An 18,373-nucleotide genomic window follows, 5' to 3' on the forward strand; every position below is an offset into this window, starting at 1 on the left:
GATTTCATAAAAGCTTGAAATGGATTCATCTTGCTCAAGAACTTGAAATGTTATACCCAGGTGGTATTTACAGCCAAAGACAAGCCCCACAGACTCTTGACATCAAATTGTCTCAAATCAGTTTCCTCGAGCTTCTATCTCTTTATATCCAGAAAAAAGAATATGACAAATTGGTAAGATATAAAGCTATCTTCAGCTATCCAACATTTCCTGGTAATTTGGGGCAAAAAGAATCATTGGAACAACTTGTCTCATTAGCATACCAGATTGCACAAATCATTAATCCTTGCCCGAGAGATGTTGGTAAAAGGAAAGACCCTGAAGTTGCCATTCCCCAAACAGGTCATTGTCAGCTGAGCATTACTCACCATTGTCTGCAGTTGTGGCACATAACCAACATTAGCATAAAGCATTGCGCTTCAGGAATTAATAACTTCCTGTAAACTTAATAGAGGGCATGCCCGGTGACTTCTATATTTAACAATGGTGTACTGATAAATATTAAATAGCTAGGTAATTGCCAAAACATTTTGTGTGGAAAGGAAGTTGAAATACTTCAACTACCTAGTTGCCGAAACAGGTAAACTTAGATAAGAAAAAGTTCAACTGAGCACATCTATGTTAGTATGCTGGCATTCCGTCTTGGCTTAATTCTATTTAACTTTTTTTAGAATATGTGATTACCTAGCAGTTCATGGTAACAAACTAACAATTGACTTCTCTTCACAGTAAAAATTGGTAAATAGTGCCAAACTTACCGTGAAGTTCCGTTTATAAGAATTCATATGTGCCATAGGTATATTTTTCATACAGTTGTAAAAGAGAATTCTTCTTTGTGATAGATATTTTGTTAGGCATTTTTAATTTGGGAAATGCCAAAAGTAAGCTGTATACCTCACAAGAGGCTTCTATGTCTTTGCAGTGCCAGCTTGTAAAAGGTATACAATCAACATACGGACACCATGTGCAATAACTGTTGATGTTGATTCCATAAAGAATTGCCACAAGACAACCAGCCAATCTGCAAAGAGAAGAAGCTTCTTATCTAAGATTTGAAGCATGCAAAAAAGCACTAGTGATAGACGACAGCTAGCAATGCAAATTAAATAGAAAAAAAGAGAGAGGTAAAAACAACATACAATAGGCTGAAGAGGATAAGAGAAACAATCCTGAGAACTGGTCTGTCCAGCTTTTGCTTCAACTTTAACTTGATGTAACTTTTGAAACCATAATCAATTACACCTCCTTTATTCGGAGCTACTTGTTGGAGCTGAGGGCTGACTAAAAGAACAGATCCAAGAAGGAATCCTGATATAAAACCTCCAATGCTTGAAAAATTGTCTACGTAAGGTAGAAAACCAAGGACGAAATTGCACACAAAGACAACGACTAATGATGCTATTGCTGAAATCTGCACCCAACCAATAAAAAGGATCGATACCCAAGCAAATCAATGAGAAAAGAAAATGAGGGGAAGAAGAAGCACCTTATTGACACGAAATTTCCAGTTCCAAACAAGTTCGGAAAGTAATGTTCCCAGTAATCCATATAAAGCACCGGAAGAACCAACAGCTGGGGTGTTTTGGAGAAAAAGAGAAGCCACCAAGGCACCCAAAAAAGCAGACAGTGTATAGATTATACCAATCCTTACTGCAAATAAAATGAAGCGTTCATAAATTTTGAACATTATCAAAGCATTTCAATATCATTTTCTGTATCAATTTAATCAAAATAAACACTAGAAATGGAAATCTGAAACCCAAAAGTTAATTAAAAAAAATTACGTGGTCCAAACTCCTGCTCTAGGTGAATTCCAACATAGATCACACTGCAGAGATTGACGACAAGGTGGAACAGTCCAGCATGCAAAAATGGAAATGTGAAAAGACGCCAAGTCTGATGATATTCTGTCAAAAAGGTTTTTCTAAGAGCTCCCATTTCATCTAACCTGCAGTAAATATAACACCCTTAGCCATCATTTTGTAACGAATAAACAAAGTTATCTATCACACCAAATAAACAAGCAGTGATCATTTCCTTCAAACCACAAACTATCAAAACCTATATCTTAGAATATATCCATACAATTCCAACATGCTAACAATAATTTCTCAAACCGCCAAGCTTGAATAGTTAATTAATTGCTTTTAGTTACCGATTCGCTGTGAAACCTAAATTAGACAATAAACAGAGCAGCGTGTAGTGCAGTGAGTGAAAAGTAAGGATAGGATAGAACAGAATCAAGAAAGTGAAAAGAAACGGTTTCTCTCACTTGGACTGGGAAGGACCTAAGAGGGGATTCTCGGAGAGAGGCTGAAACGAGAACCTTCCGAGAGCTTGGAGAGCACAATCACCGTGAGAATTGGTCCAACAGTCATTAACAAGCATCGTTGCTATGAAAACCCCAATCTGGATTATTACGAACACTGAAACCACCCATGTATCGCCTCGTCTAGATTTCACCAACGGAATCCTCTTATCAGATGCAGGAGACAGCTTTAAGTCAACGAATTCCGAACTTTCCGCCATGGATTTTCCACGAAAATTCAAGATTCTATCTCCAAGGCAGAGCGAGAGAGATAGAAAGAGAAAGAGATAGTGGAAATAGTTGGTTATTTTAGTTGAATTTGGCGGGAATTCTTGTTTTGTTTATTGTTTTATTTTATCATAAAGTATAAATTAAATAAACATGAAATTCCACAACCGGATCCGTGGCGCAATGGTAGCGCGTCTGACTCCAGATCAGAAGGTTGCGTGTTCGATTCACGTCGGGTTCAAAATCCCGATCCGTAAAGCTACCAACGGATCAATTTTTATCCTTCGGTTCCGTTACGTTGTTCTTTCTTATTTTGGGCCTGTATTGACGTGGCGTTTGGACTCGACTCCCTTATAATTGGGCTTATAAATGGGCTGTGTTACTACACATGATTTTACGGTCTTGCGCTGCTGCGCCGACTTTTTTTTATGTTTCTAAAATACAACAAACAAATTCTAAAATTGCATTAATTTACCTATATTATTATCCTATATATCTATATCGTCTATGCTATTATAAAATGAATTTGTTCATTTTATCACATTTTTTTAAAATATTATCATTCAATTAAACTATGATACAATATATTACAGAAATTACAAAAATAATTATTTTACCATTATAATTGCCTTTAGATATTCTTGAATGCATTGACATGTCAAAGAAATATAGTTTTTTTTTTAATTTGTAATTATTTTTTCACTATTACATAAAAATTAAAAAAAAAAATACAATGGATGAGCAGTAAACATTAGTTTATTGATAAAGCAAAATCTAATGTAGATTTATATTTTCATATATTAATACAAAATTTAAAATAATTATTAACTAAACCTTTTCGTTATTGGATATTTTTATTACTATTCCATGATATTAATTATTTTTTCGTTTCTTCATTATATGATTGATGATAAATATTCTGTATTGAATTTTCTAAAATATAAAAATAAATCTATTGCAAGCATATCGACTTTTAAATTATGAAATCAATCATTATATATATTTATCCAACTCTTATAATATCACGGTGTTTTTATAATTTTAATTTATTTTAATATTATTATAGTCTTTATAATTATAAATTTTTAATCTTTTAATTTCAAAACGACGTCGTTTTAGAAGTAAATGTAGATAACTTATCTACATTAACTGCAGAAATATTTATATATACATACATATATATATATATATATATATATATATATATAGGTTTAGTGTTTGTCATTTTAAATGACATAAGTTATGTCATTTTAGAAGAGATACAGACACAGAAAAATGGAAATCATGTGAGAGAGAAAGTAGGTGATTTTTTTTAATTTAAAATTCAAATTTTTTGTGTCTGTATCTCTCTTAAAATGACATAACTTTCTGTCATTTAAAATGACAAATACTTTTTCATATATATATATATATATATATATGGAAACTTCACAACTAGGATGACAATGTAATTAAGTGTTCGTTTGGATGAAAAAAAAATAAAAGTTTTAAAAAAGGAAAAAATCTTAAGCCAAAATTTTAGCTTAAGTTAAAACTCATATATTTTTTTCAAAATCAAATTTTTTATTTTATTTTTTTGTAAAAAGTACTTAATTTCTAAAATAATTAAGGAAAAAAAAATTTGGGCTTATCATTTCTAGATAATTTTATCTTCAGCTATTAAACCATAACCGTACAAAGATAGATCAATGATGATATAGGAAGAAAGAGAAAAAAAAAATTATAACAATTCAAAATTGAATTAATTAATATAAAAAATAAATAAATAAAATGACGTAATTTTGTAATAACCGAAGATAAATATATCTTGAAACAGCTTGAGAAATATATATATATATATATTTTTTTTTTCGAACGGCGGGAATTATATATATATATATATATATATAGTTACTAAGATTGACACATGTAGTTAGAAACATTAATTTGGGTAATGTACGACCTTAGAAAACTAATAATCCTGCCCGTCTCGTCGGCTATTCAAATTTCAATCTTCTCCTTTGGTAGCGTAGCGGTTTTAATAACTGTACACGTGCTTGCTCATTTTCTCTGAACTAGCTTAGAAAATGAAATCAATCACCGATTGTTTCAAATCAAAATTCGAATTTGTAACTACCAGATTAGGATCTACCACTTACGGAGATTGATTCCCACTCAAACGCTACTACTACCTTTGCCTAAACAACTCTATAAATACCCAAACGCTCCTCAAAGGTACATACATACATACATCCAACACTGAGTTAGGGTTCTCTTCCATTTGGATTTTGCGCTTATTCCGATTTCGTGAGAGGTGAATTTTGAGTTCATCATATTATTTCCTTATTTAATTTTGGTTCAATTTAACTTTCTTTTTTGGATGATGAGTTGTTTGCATGCAATTTTTATGTAGGCGATTTTGATGGATAAATTAAACGGATTGGAAGCTCCTATTGAAACACAAGTCAAAGCCTTTTTTGACTCTGCTCCTCCTTGGCATTGCAGTCATGAAGTAACTCTAAAATTGAATCAATTCATTGAACGGAATTCTTCCCCATCAGGCTAGTTGATTCCTTACAAACATTGAATTATGCATTTTCATTTAATATTATTATTTATTTTTTGTGATGCTTCCCTGATGAATTTTTAAATAATGTGTTGTGGATTTTGGTCCCTCAGCTAATGGGGAAGCTAAGAGAATTGTTTGTGTGACGTCTGGTGGTACCACTGCTCCATTGGAGCAACGGTGTGTCCGCTATGTTGACAACTTCAGTTCAGGTCACAGAGGGGCCACATCCACAGAGTATGTTGCATTCATCTTGTTCTTTTTTTTTTTTTTTTAAAAAAGGAAAAGAAAAGAAAAAGCTTTTGTTATTCTTTATTTAAATTTCTTGAGAAGAATAGGTTGCTGGTTGTGTTTTAGGTATTTTCTGAAGGCTGGATATGCTGTTATCTTTCTGTACCGGAGGTGACGTAGACTTTTCTTATTGTTTTATATGTTGGTGTGGACTCTTTTAGGTTTGTTGATTAACAATAAATATTTATGCAGGGGAAGTTTCCAGCCATTTTCCAGATCCCTTCCTGACGATCCCTTACTTGAATGCTTCGAGCCCACCAAGGATTCAAACTTTCAAGGTTTGTAGTTTTTGTTTTTTTTCCTCTTCTCTTGCCATAAAATGATAAATAAACTAATACCTATAATCCTATGAGCAATCTTGCACATTATATATAACATTTGCAATGCACTTGGTATCATGATGGACTGAAATACTTGACAATGCATGTTATTAATTGTATGGAGTGGTGGTGTTAAGTTTCTCTGGAGCAAATTTTTTCTAGATGAGTCTATCTCTTAATTATGATCCATTAGAGGCTACCATAAGTGCACCTATATAATTTCTTCAAAAATTGTGCTTTCCTAGTCCTTGGATGAATGCTACTCAAAGATTTATACTTCATTTGTTATTTTGTGACTATTTACTTAGTATGCCTACTTCATTTCTTCCTTGTATTGCTATTTTATACAAACAACTGTGGTTGTCTTGATTTTTGCCGAATTCTGTTCAATGGTTCAGTTTGCGAGGCTTATTCTGAAGCAGTGAAGAGGGTCATCGTGGATCATCATACTGTATGATCTGTGGATTGGGTTTTGTGATTTAAATGTCTTTTTTTTTTCTGTGATTTCCTTGTCTCTTTTAATTAATGGTTCATCAGCTTTACATTATTTAGATATACTTGTAGCCTCATTGGGGTTTTTTTCATTCTACTGCAGGCAGTGGCAGGTGGTTACATGTTGAAACTTCCTTTCAGCACCATATTTGAGTATCTCCAGGTTAGTTTTAGTCATGTTTGTAAAGTGTATGTATCCATTAGATGCAACAAATAATGAAATCTCTTGTATGGTGTATATTCTCATTCTCTGTCTGTCAGGGTGTTTACTGGCAATCAACCATGGAGTTTGATTGAATTATTGCCTTTTGATTTTCATGTGTTCGTCAGATTGCAAGATAGAGCCACTTCTTGTTTTATTGTATTGAAAAGAAGTTTCTGTATATATTGATTTTGAATAATTTACATGAGTGAGTATTTATACAAGAAAGAATCGCTAAGAATGACTAAGCGATGACTAAGCGATGACTAATCAATCCTAATCACAATCAATTCTAATCAATCACAATCAATCCTAATCAATCATAATCAATCCTAATTAATAGGAAATAAAAACGGAAACATGTTTGGATTCTGATTTTCTACACTCCCCCTCAAGTTGGGAGGTAAATATTGATCATTCCCAACTTGCCAATCAAGTCTTCGAATGCTGGACGGTGTAGGCCCTTGGTAAGGATATCTGCCGTTTGCTCTTTGGTTGGAACATATATCAAACGCACACTTCCATCATTTAATTTTTCTTTGATGAAGTGACGATCAACTTCCACGTGCTTTGTTCGATCATGATGCACAGGATTTTGAGCAATGCTAACAGCTGCCTTGTTGTCACAATATAGTTTTATTGGTAGGGAATATGAAATCTTCAACTCTTGAAGAAGTCTTCTCAACCAGATTCCTTCACAAACTCCATGAGATAAAGCTCGAAATTCTGCTTCAGCACTACTTCTTGCAACCACTGTTTGCTTTTTGCTTCTCCAAGTAACAAGATTTCCCCACACATAGGTGCAATAGCCTGAGGTAGATCTCCTGTCTACTGATGAGCCTGCCCAATCTGCATCAGTGTAGATTTCAATTGTCCTTTTATACCCCTTTTTAAAGAATAATCCTCTTCCTGGAGTATTCTTGAGGTATCTAAGCACCCTATAGACTGCACTAAGATGCTTCTCCTTGGGTGAGTGCATGAATTGACTAATCATACTCACCGCAAAGGCAATGTCAGGACGCGTATGAGATAAGTAGATTAGTTTACCAACCAATCGCTGATATTGTTCTTTATCCACCTCATTCCCATCTTCAATACCTAACTTGGTATTAGGTTCCACAGGTGTCTCAGCAGGTTTACACCCTAACATTCCTGTTTCCAACAAAAGATCTAGAACATATTTTTTTTGTGTTAGAGTGATGCCTGTTTTGCTTCTAGCAACTTCCATACCAAGGAAATATTTGAGAGTGCCAAGGTCTTTGAGTTCAAATTGAGCTGCTAGAAATTTCTTCAAGGTGTTCAATTCCTCAATATCATCACCTGTAAGAATTATATCATCTACGTATACAATAAGAATAGCAATTTTACCATCCTTAGAGTGTTTGTGGAAGAGAGTATGATCAGTCTGTGCTTGAATGAAGCCTCTTCTTTTGACTGCTTGTGTGAATTTGTCGAACCATTCTCTGGGAGACTGTTTCAATCCATATAGAGACTTTTTTAGTTTACACACTGATCCATTTCCCTTTTCAAAACCAGGTGGAGGATCCATATAGACTTCTTCATGTAAGTCACCATTTAGGAATGCATTCTTCACATCTAACTGTTGCAGAGGCCAATCTAGATTGGCAGCAAGAGATAAGAGAACTCGGATGGTATTGACTTTAGCAACCGGAGCAAAAGTCTCATGATAATCTATCCCATGAGTCTGAGTGAAACCCTTTGCAACCAATCTTGCCTTGTATCTGTTGATGCTATTATCTGCATTGAATTTTATTGTAAACACCCATTTGCATCCTACTGCCTGCTTTCCTTTGGGTAGGGTCACTATCTCCCAAGTTCCATTTCTTTTTAAAGCATTCATTTCTTCAAAGACAGCATCCCTCCATTTTTTATCATTGAGAGCCTCATGTATATTTCTCGGTATCTTTGTACTATCCAACATAGTATTGAAAGCACGAAACCCTGGGGACAACTTTCCATATGAAATATGATTAGAAATAGGATGAGTAGTACAAGATCGAGTACCTTTTCTGAGAGCAATGGGCAAGTGTAGATCATTTTCACCATGACACTCAAGTATTGGGGTGCTGGAACTAGAACATGGTTCAGAATCCTGGCAGTGTAGAGGCTCTGGGTTATTCACACTTTGAGGAGGCTTTCGCCTGCTATAAACTTGTCCCCATTTTGAGAAGGCTCCTGATGGTGAGGATTCTGTAGCTCCCCCTGTTTCCAAAATTAGAGGTAATACCGTGGCATCAGTAGGTTCCCATGACTGATCTTCATCTACTCCTATCTCCCCCTGAAGAGAAGTCGAGGGGAAGAAAGGGTCATTTTCAGAAAAAGTGACATCCATAGAGACAAAGACCTTACGAAGAGAGGGTGAATAACATTTATAGCCACGTTGAGTAGGAGAATAACCAATAAAGACACACTGGAGAGACTTAGGATCAAGCTTAGACCGTTGATGGGAGGGAATATGGACAAATGCAACGCAACCAAATAACTTGAGAGGTAAGGAGGAGACACCTCGGAAGGAAGGGCAGATACGAACAAGACTAGAAAGAGGAGACTGAAATTTCAGAATGCGAGATGGCATTCGATTTATCAGATACGAGGCAGTGAGAACTGCCTCTCCCCAAAGATATTTAGGAACACTCGTGGTAAACATAAGAGCCCGAGCAACTTCAAGGAGATGTCGGTTTTTTCTTTCCGCAACTCCGTTTTGTTGGGGTGTGTCAGGACACGAGCTTTGGTGAAGGATGCCATGTTGGGAAAGATATTCTCCAAGAATAGAGTTAAAATACTCTTTGCCATTATCTGTACGAAGAATTTGTATAGCAACTTGGAATTGGGTTTGAACCATGGCATGAAATTTTTTAAACACGGATGCAGCATCGGAATTATCGTTTAGAAGATACACCCAACAGACTCGAGAATGGTCATCAATGAAGGTAATGAACCATCGAGTACCTGAAATATTTTTAACACGGGCTGGACCCCATATGTCACTATGAATTAAGGAAAATGGGGAAGAGTCATGGTGAACTTTAGAAGGATAATGAGCACGAGTATGCTTGGCAAGTTGACAAATATCACAAGAAAACAAACTTGGACTTTTATGAATAAATAAGTTTGGCAACAACTTCTGAAGATAAATAAAATTTGGATGGCCTAGCCTACGATGCCACATCATAACATCATTACATGAATCAAAAGGAAACATAGAATTTTTTTCTACGAAAACAGCTTCATGAGTCACATCCTCCTCAAAGTAGTAAAGTCCACCATCCTCTCTAGCACTGCCAATCATCCTCTCGGAGTCCTGTTCCTGAAAAACACAACCATGTGGAAAGAATTTAGCAAAGCAATGCAACTCAGAGGTGAGCTTGCTAATAGAAATGAGATTACAAGTCAGAGAAGGAACATAAAGAAATGATGTCAAAGTAATCAGCTCAGAAAGTTTAATGGTTCCATGTCCCGCAATCTGGGAAAAACTGCCATCGGCGATCTTGACCCGAGAAGGTTCAGAATATGGAGTGTATGAACAAAACAAGCCAAGATTACATGTCATATGATCAGAGGCTCCAGAATCAAGGATCCAATGATTTTGACTATCAACATGGAAAGTTGTACCTTGCTGGACCACATGACTAGTGGCCTTAGGAGGTTGAGTCAAAAGTCTCTGAAGTTGTTCAAACTTAGTCTTGCTAAGAAAGACACCATTAGAGTAGGAGGAAGAGTGTTTTGAGGAAGCCATGAATAGAAAGAGAAGGGTTGACCGTTGATGAAAAATCAAGTTTTGTAAATTTTTGATCTGACCTCTGGAACAGGAAGGGGAGAAGCCGGCGAGAAGGTCTGTGCAAGTCGCGGCGGAAAAAGACGTTGGGAAGGCGGCGCGTGGAGCTCACGCGCCGGAAACTGGCCGCGCGTGTGACGGCGCGTGGCGGCGGTTGACGGCGATGGGTCCAGCGGCGGTCGACTCGTCGGATCCTTCTGAGTCGAATGGTCACCTCACTTTCTTGATCGGAGATCAGTAGACTAGGTTTCTGTGTTGGACAGATTCAAGGAGGTGTTTGACGGTGATGAAAGTGTTTGGATGGTTATTTCAGATTTGAATTATGGTAGGAACGAACCCGCTCTTGATACCATATTGAAAAGAAGTTTCTGTATATATTGATTTTGAATAATTTACATGAGTGAGTATTTATACAAGAGAGAATCGCTAAGAATGACTAAGCGATGACTAATCAATCCTAATCACAATCAATTCTAATCATTCACAATCAATCCTAATCAATCATAATCAATCCTAATTAATAGGAAATAAAAACGGAAACATGTTTGGATTCTGATTTTCTACATATTGTAACTTTTAATTCTAGGTGTTTAATCAGTAGATTTGTTATTGCTAAATAGTCATTGCTGATTGCCTTTTGTTTTTGCAGATGTTGCAAATGGTTGCAATCTCAATGAGGTGTATTGGCCCGCATGCGATGTTCTATCTTGCTGCTGCTGTATCTGACTATTATCTTCCTTGGAAAGACATGGTATAAATATGACACGTTAATTATTCATTCCATGAAAGTTTTAATGCCTTACTGGTTATGATCTTGATTTAAGTGATTCCGTAATTGGTTAAGGGCATAGTTATCAAATGCGGATTGCGGCATGTCGCGGCCAACCCCAAAAAACGCTATAGCGTTATAGCGGGTTGCGGTTGCGGAAATAGCGGAATAGATATATGACAAAAATAATGACAAAAAGAAACATTTTTCAAAGGCAGAGATAGCAGAAGTGATAGAGAGAGACGCGGATAGACTAAAAAACCCTTAAATTTTTTCTATTACACATTTAAATTTAGGACAAAATTGATATTTTGCCTTATGACAGCAATATGGCCACAAAGCCCATACGGCGCGGTGTCTTGCGGCGAGGCACCGCAACGCCCATACGGCGCGGCTCGCGGCGCTATTGTAGCGCAATTAACTACTATGGTTAAGGGACAATAGATTTATTATTCCACGAAGAATTCTGCACTGCTGCTTGCACGAAGATAAAATTTGTGTAGTGAAACGTCACAAAACTTTACTGGTCATGCTTCAATTTCAGTAAGGCATGGAATTTGAGTAGTGGCTGTACACTATTCGTACAACTTGTAAGGCCCTTGCCAAACCCTAGAACTGGAAGGACTTTCTAGGCTAAAACCATTCTAGAAGTATGTGGAACTTTAAAACTCCCATGGCTGTAGATTGATAAGTGCATCAAAGATGTCAAGATAGGCAGACATACATTTATGGAACAATAAAAAGAGTGGGGATATTCTAACTACCAAAAACTCTCACTACTAACTTACTACTCATCACATCACCATTGGATCAAAGAGAGAGAATGTTAAAAAGTTTTTAAAGAGAGAGAAAATGTTAATCTAATGGTGATTAGATAAGTACTAAGTTAGTAGTGAAAAATTTTGGTAGTTAGAATATCCCTCCTCCAATAAAAATTGTTTACATATGGTTGATTATTAACAAAAAGTTGCACTATAGTGCTAGGAGGTTGGAATTATAACATTTCAATGATAAGATTTACTTAAGTTGGAAATGTCAACTTGTTGTGTATTAATCCTGCAGGTAGAGCACAAAATTCAGTCAGGATCTCACCTTTTGGATGTGAAACTAGTTCAAGTGCCAAAAATGTTGTCAGTGCTCAGGAAAGATTGGGCTCCCTTGGCTTTCTGCATATCTTTCAAGGTATTGATGGTATTTGGAAATATAAGACTTAAAAAAAATCTATATGGATCTATACCATTTCACAAATACTAAACTGCAGTTATTACCAATTAAAATAGCAAAAATGTCTTCATATGGGAAGTTGAGAGTTTTGCCTCAAAAAACATGGGTGAAAATAAGTTTAGTCTAACCCCACATGTAATGATGCCTCGCAAATCAGCAAGTCTCATATCTGCAGTAATAGAAGAATAGACTAACATAATTAATACTAATTTTCTAAAGGAACTTCATTATCTATGTTTTTTCTGCTTAGGATATGTAGAAATAAAAATGAACCTTTTGAGATATAAAATATGATCCCCTGTGAGGATCAAAAGACCCCACTTAATACTGATCAAGTATTCAAGTTAGCGAGGTTATTTTTCTGTTTTTCAACAACAGACATCCAAACTTAGAATAAAATTATATATAAATACCTTGACACATTGAAACTGGCTTGACTAAGATTTACCTTCCCTCCTTGACTGACAGTTAGAGACAGATTCAAACATTCTTCTAAATAAGGCTGTTACAGCTCTTGAAAAGTACAAGATGCATGCAGTTGTTGCAAATGAACTCTCAAATCGCAAGGAGCAAGTGGTGGTTGTCACTAGTGCTGAGAAGATTACTGTTCAGCGAGATAAGAGTCAGCCTCTTAATGACGTAGAGAATCCCCTGATTAACCTTCTTTCGGAGAGACATACCATTTACATTAAGGATTCGGTAGATGAGTCTAGGGAATGACTTTGGCTCCTACTTGAGAATGAATCCTCCTCTCATATTCAATTTTAACATAATCTCAGTAGTTCAATTATAGATCAATAGTCAGCAATTAATTTAAAGGTTTTTTTTTTTTACAAGTTTTATCACCAAAATTATTAATTTAAAGATTTTGTCTTTTTTGTTTTACAAGTTTTATTACTAAAATTATGACCGTGGATTTATCATTGAATAGTTGAGATTTATTAGATGACATGACTTCAGCAAATGTATTAACTTTGCATGGTATTTTTGTGATTCTTCTCATTGCCGATTGGGCTCCCTCTTTTGGCATAATTGATAATATTGAAGTTAAATGTGTGTAGTGAAACATTTGGTTCAATTTTTGTATTTTCCGGTTAAGACCAAAGAGATTTTTATTACTGAATTAATCATTGGATGCAGAGTCAGTGAATACAAATGTTTTCGGGTTGTTAAGGGCTTAAGGCTAAGTAAGTTATTTGTCATTTGTATTTAAATGACAAATTTTATTTTTAAAGCAAGTGGTGTTATTGTTATTGCAACTAACACCACCACTGAGTCGAAAAGTTGGATGTTTAGGTATTTTAACATGAGCTATTGGAAATGGTAGTTGTGGAATCAATTGACATAATCACTAAGCCAGAATTTCGGTTCAAGTGATGGTCATCAGAAATAATGGGTAGTGTTATCTTAATTAATCGACCTTGATACTATCAAATTAAAATTTTTTGGTATAAATTTACGCACAATTTAATAGCTGTGTGGACTCATTTTATCTCATTTTCCTTATTATTTCTCGAATAGTTCAAAACATATGCACGTGCTATTTTCAATAGCGAAAGGAGGCAGATTCTATGGGTCGCGGATTGGTTTACATGAAGTTTGAGAAAAACATTTGTTCCTTGAATCACGATTCTTGAAAATATGTTGGGAAAATAAATTTCTCAAAAATATTATTATAAAGTTATTTGGTGGGCCAAAATATTCACATGAATGTTGCTCAAATTTTCTGATTCTATGTTCGGTTGATTGTCAATGACTCCTAGGAATTTGGGTTTATTTTACAAAATTAACATTTGATAAATTTTTAAAAACAATTTCTAATATGCCACAAAAGGGTCACCGGAGCGAAACAGCGTGAAGCAGAAAATATTATAGCTAGGGATTTAACAAGAGAGAGTATTTTAGTCATGAAAATAATAAAGTAAGGTTATTTATATGAGGATGGTTATACTTACAACCTATTTTTATTTACAATCTTTTACAACCATAATCTTAACTGTTGATTTTTGTCAATCGACGGATATTATTTATTGTGAATTAATAATTAATTAATAAATTTAATTTGCGAAAATAATAACCGTTGATTGACGGAAATCAACAGTTAAGATTATGGTTATAAAAAGTTGTAAACAAAAATAGGTTGTAAATCTAACCTTCCTCTATTTATATTATATAAATTATGTAAAAATTTCTCACCAGGTGATAATCCAAAAACACCATCCACCTGATAATATTATTTCATGGGATCCTTATTAACAATTTTAATTCCCAAGAATTTCATTTTCCTAGAAATTTTTTAAGAATCCATATACCAAACGTAGGTAACTAAGATTCTCAACGTGAGTTTCCTAAAAATCTAAAATTTATCTTTTTACAGAATGATACTTTACAGTCTATCGGTACGAGGGATTCGACGAAAAAGAAAAACATAAATCAAGTGGACAAGTCTTTCACCTTCTCATTTTCTTGCCTTCGAATCCCCCTTCCAAAATACATTAACCTTGCAAGTTAGCACAATTTTTAGAGGTTAACTCTACTTACTCTAATAAAGAAAGTACTATCAGAATTTGATCATGAAAGGAAAATGAGAGAAAATGAGAGAAAGTGAGAGAAACTAGAGTGAGAGATCTGAGAAATAATCTTTCTTATTAGCACAAAGTTCAGAAAATGAATCATTACAAGAGAAAGAATAGGGAACATTATATATAGACTAGAGCTAACTGAATTGCTGACTCAGCAATTCTAACAATTTAATAATTGTCCTATAACAAACTAACAGCTGGTACAACTTGTACAAAAGTAGGAGATCAGCTAAGTCTGGTACAAACAAGATAAGTTACAACCAGAGAATTAATATCTAATTAATATCCAATACTCCCCCTCAAGCTTAGCAGTGTTGGAGAGGTGGAACAGAATCCAAGACTCCGAGCTTGGTTCGGAAATCAGCAAAGAAGGCTGAAGGGAAAGGCTTGGTAAATGTATCTGCCAATTGATTCATGGCAGGTATATGCGATACTTGTATATCCTTAGCTACAAACTTTTCACGAAGAAAATGTAAATCCAACTCAAGATGCTTGGTGCGAGCATGTAAAATTGGATTATGTGCTATAGCTACAGCACTGAGGTTGTCACACAGAATGTGAGGAATAGAAAGGGACAACTGCAACTCCTGAAAAAGAGACTTGATCCACAATATTTCTGCACATACTAGAGCCATGCTTTTGTATTCAGCTTCAGCAGTGGACCTGGCTACAAGAGACTACTTTTTGGACCACCAAGATATGAGATTGGATCCCAAAAAGATACAGGCACCAGAGGTTGACCTTCGATCATCAGGATCACTCCCCTAATCAGCATCACAGAAAGCTGTAAGAGGAAAGGAGCCAGAGACATATTGGACTGGCTGAAAGTGAAGTCCAAAGGTAATAGTGCCTTGAAGATATCTCAAAATACGTTTGACTGCCTTCCAATATTATACCAAAGGTTGACTCATAAATTGACAAACCTTGTTCACAGAAAATGAGATTTCTAGCCTTGTGATTGTAGCATACTGCAAAACACCAACAACTGATCTAACAGATGGAGATCTTCGAAAAAATTGGAGCCAAACTTTGTGAGCTTGCTACTGGAAGGCATAGGTGTGGAAAGAGGCTTTGCTTCAAGCATGTTAACTCTAGAGAGAAAATCTTTTATATACTTGGACTGAGAGAGATATGGATGACCAGAAGATCGTTTCACCTCAATTCCAAGAAAATAGTCCAATTCACCAAGATCCTTTAAGGCAGAGGTAGAGTTAAGCTATGAAACAAACTGTTGTATAAAGGGAACACTGTTACCTGTCAAAATAATATCATCCACATAGACCAGCATATAGATTCTCAGGTTTCCAGCCTTATATATGAACAATGAGGGGTCACATTTACTTGCTTGGTGTCCGAAAGACAGAACATGAGCTTTTAGCTTATCAAACCAAGCCCTTGGTGCTTGCTTAAGCCCATAAAGAGACTCGTGAAGCTTACAAACCAGTGATTTATCCTTAGATTCAAACCAGCAGGCTAAACCATATAGACCTCTTCCTCAAGATCTCCATTGAGGAAGGCATTGTTAATGTCTAGTTGCCTTAATGGCCATTTAAATGTAAGTGCAATAGCAAGGACTGCCCGAACAGTGACTGGTTTAATGACAGGAGAGAAAGTTTCATTGTAGTCAAAATCTGGTCGTTGATGAAAACCTTTTGCAACCAGTCTAGCTTTGTATTTTTTGTTAGTTCCATCATGATTTTCTTTTACTTTAAACACCCACTTGCATCCTATAGCTTTCCTGCCAAGAGGTAAAGGAACAAGAGACCAGGTATGGTTATTTTGCAAGGCCTCAATCAGATTGCATTGCCTTGAGCTAGTTGGGACTGGTTAAGGCTTGCTTAACAGATGTGGGCTCAGCGTGAGTCAGTAGTACAAGGTTTCTGACAACAGTTTTTGATCGTGTGTTAATTGAATGAGTAGGAGATACCGAGCTTAGAGAATTTGAAGGTGCATGTTCAGAATGTGAAGACTCAGGACTAGATGGTGATGAAGATAACAAGTCAGAGGTTTGACTAGAAGAGTGACCAGACTGGTTAGTACTGTCTACGGGTGACAAATCTGTATGAGGAGACATTGGAGTGTTAGGTGAGACATCAACATTGGAGTCAGTATTCAGATAAGTGTTAGGTGAGGTATCAGAATTTGGAGATATGTGAGTGTTAGGTGAGGTATCAGTTTGTGATATAATGGCAGGAATAGTGGGAGTAGGTGGCATATTAGTAGATGGTGAGAGTGCATTGGTTTGAATAACTGGAGATATATGGGGTAAAGGAATAGTTGTGTTTGTAGGTAATTGTGGGGTAGGATACGACTTGTTGCTAAACCATTCCTTAGAGGGAAACTTGTATTCATGGAATAGGACATCTTTGGATATGTAGATTTTATCTTCTGGACTTAAACAAATGTACCCCTTGTGGTTAGATGAATAACCAAGAAAATACATTCTCTTGATCTAAACTCAAGTTTGTGTCTGTTGTATAGTCTAAGAAAAGGAAAACAAGCACAACCAAAAGTCCTAAGAAAGTTGTATTCAGGTTGTTGATTGTAGAGTTTGGTGTGAGGAATTTCAAAGTTTATGGCAGATGAGGGAAGTCTGTTGATAAGATACATAGAGGTTGTGAATGCATAGTCCCAATATTTCATGGGTAGGGATGAATGGGATAAAAGGGCAAGGCCAGTTTCCACAATATGTCTATGTTTTCTTTCAACAACACCATTTTGGTGATGTGTATGAGGACAAGTGATCCTATGTGCTATTCCATGTGAGCTGAGATACTGAGTGAAAACTCTAAACTCACCACCCCAATCTGTTTGGATAGCTTTTAGAGGTAGTTGAAACTGATTTATTATCATGGCATGGAATTGTTTGAACACATTAAATGCATCTGACTTCTGTTTTAATGGATAAAGCCATGTGTATCTCGAATGGGCATCAACAAAGAAAATGTAATACAGGTTACCAAGGGTTGATTTTATGGGTGAGGGTCCCCATAGGTCACTGTAAACGAGTGAAAAAGGCTTCTCATATTCAGTGTTAGATGGTGGAGAGTGTTGTCTGTGAGACTTTGCACAACAACAAGAGGAACAAAATTCTGCCATTTTATTGCTAATGTGTATATTACAAGTTTTAAGAACACTTTTGAGAGAATCTAAATGAGTATGCTCCAAACGGCAGTGCCACAAAGAGTACAATGAGCTGGAAGGAGTACATTCACTATCTCCATTTCCAGTAACAGTTTTATGGTACTGACTACTAACATTACTTCTAGAATTTACAACATTGACAGATCTGTTTGTAGGAGAAAGCAGAGATGAACTTGAAGAGGTATTATTTGACAGTGTGACAGGATTCTTTGAAAGATTCAGGTCTGAGAAGTGATATAGACCATCAGTCCCAACGGCACCTTGAAGGAGAATTTTATGTGAGTCCTGACATTTTACAAAGCACACATCAGAATGGAACTCAAAAAACACTGAATTATCCTTAGCAAACTTACTGACACTGATAAGGATTTTTGTGATTGAAGGCACTAGGAGTAAGTTCTTAAGATGCAAAACAAAATTAGATTGAAAGGAAGATATGAAAGAAGAAGACCCAACAGCTTTATGGGCAAAC

General features: G+C 35.7%; 2 protein-coding genes and 1 non-coding gene across 4 annotated transcripts; 2 read left to right on the top strand and 1 right to left on the bottom strand.

Moving 5' to 3' along the window:
- Positions 1 to 254: 254 nt before the first annotated feature.
- On the bottom strand, positions 255 to 2,532 carry LOC133308699 (inactive RHOMBOID-like protein 8). The gene is made up of 6 exons (XM_061509375.1): positions 2,273 to 2,532; positions 1,785 to 1,948; positions 1,487 to 1,650; positions 1,140 to 1,411; positions 895 to 1,021; positions 255 to 374 (listed from the first exon to the last, which is right to left on the bottom strand). Exons 1-6 carry the CDS (start codon positions 2,527 to 2,529, stop codon positions 255 to 257), a joined length of 1,104 nt encoding a protein of 367 aa, XP_061365359.1. The 5' UTR covers positions 2,530 to 2,532.
- A 173-nt stretch (positions 2,533 to 2,705) lies between these two features.
- TRNAW-CCA (transfer RNA tryptophan (anticodon CCA)) lies at positions 2,706 to 2,777 on the top strand. The gene has a single exon. It is a non-coding gene; the product is annotated as a tRNA-Trp (tRNA).
- Positions 2,778 to 4,513: 1,736 nt separating this feature from the next.
- Positions 4,514 to 13,192, top strand: LOC133308686 (phosphopantothenate--cysteine ligase 2-like). 2 transcript variants are annotated; one of them, XM_061509354.1, is made up of 10 exons: positions 4,514 to 4,829; positions 4,929 to 5,076; positions 5,195 to 5,318; positions 5,439 to 5,483; positions 5,565 to 5,650; positions 6,091 to 6,143; positions 6,288 to 6,347; positions 10,832 to 10,933; positions 12,014 to 12,133; positions 12,644 to 13,188. In XM_061509354.1, exons 2-10 carry the CDS (start codon positions 4,938 to 4,940, stop codon positions 12,893 to 12,895), a joined length of 981 nt encoding a protein of 326 aa, XP_061365338.1. In that variant the 5' UTR covers positions 4,514 to 4,829; positions 4,929 to 4,937; the 3' UTR covers positions 12,896 to 13,188. The 2 variants fall into 2 exon arrangements, with proteins under 2 accessions (XP_061365338.1, XP_061365339.1); XM_061509355.1 differs by lacking the exon at positions 4,514 to 4,829 and having other exon boundaries at positions 4,939 to 5,076; positions 5,420 to 5,483; positions 12,644 to 13,192.
- Positions 13,193 to 18,373: the final 5,181 nt, after the last annotated feature.

Source organism: Gastrolobium bilobum, unplaced genomic scaffold (assembly GCF_033153095.1).
Source record: "Gastrolobium bilobum isolate Gb01-03AN ecotype WA unplaced genomic scaffold, APGP_CSIRO_Gbil_v1 utg2170, whole genome shotgun sequence".
In the NCBI taxonomy this organism is placed as follows: Eukaryota; Viridiplantae; Streptophyta; class Magnoliopsida; order Fabales; family Fabaceae; genus Gastrolobium; species Gastrolobium bilobum.

Coding starts and splice junctions, on each gene's coding strand:
- LOC133308699 (XM_061509375.1), bottom strand. CDS start 2,529: ATGGCGGAAAGTTCGGAATTCGTTGACTTAAAGCTGTCTCCTGCATCT. Junction 1,651..1,784: donor AGAGCAGGAGTTTGGACCAC/GTAATTTTTTTT, acceptor TTTTATTTGCAG/TAAGGATTGGTATAATCTAT. Junction 375..894: donor ACATAGAAGCCTCTTGTGAG/GTATACAGCTTA, acceptor CCACAACTGCAG/ACAATGGTGAGTAATGCTCA.
- LOC133308686 (XM_061509354.1), top strand. CDS start 4,938: ATGGATAAATTAAACGGATTGGAAGCTCCTATTGAAACACAAGTCAAA. Junction 5,077..5,194: donor ACGGAATTCTTCCCCATCAG/GCTAGTTGATTC, acceptor TTGGTCCCTCAG/CTAATGGGGAAGCTAAGAGA. Junction 6,348..10,831: donor CCATATTTGAGTATCTCCAG/GTTAGTTTTAGT, acceptor TTGTTTTTGCAG/ATGTTGCAAATGGTTGCAAT.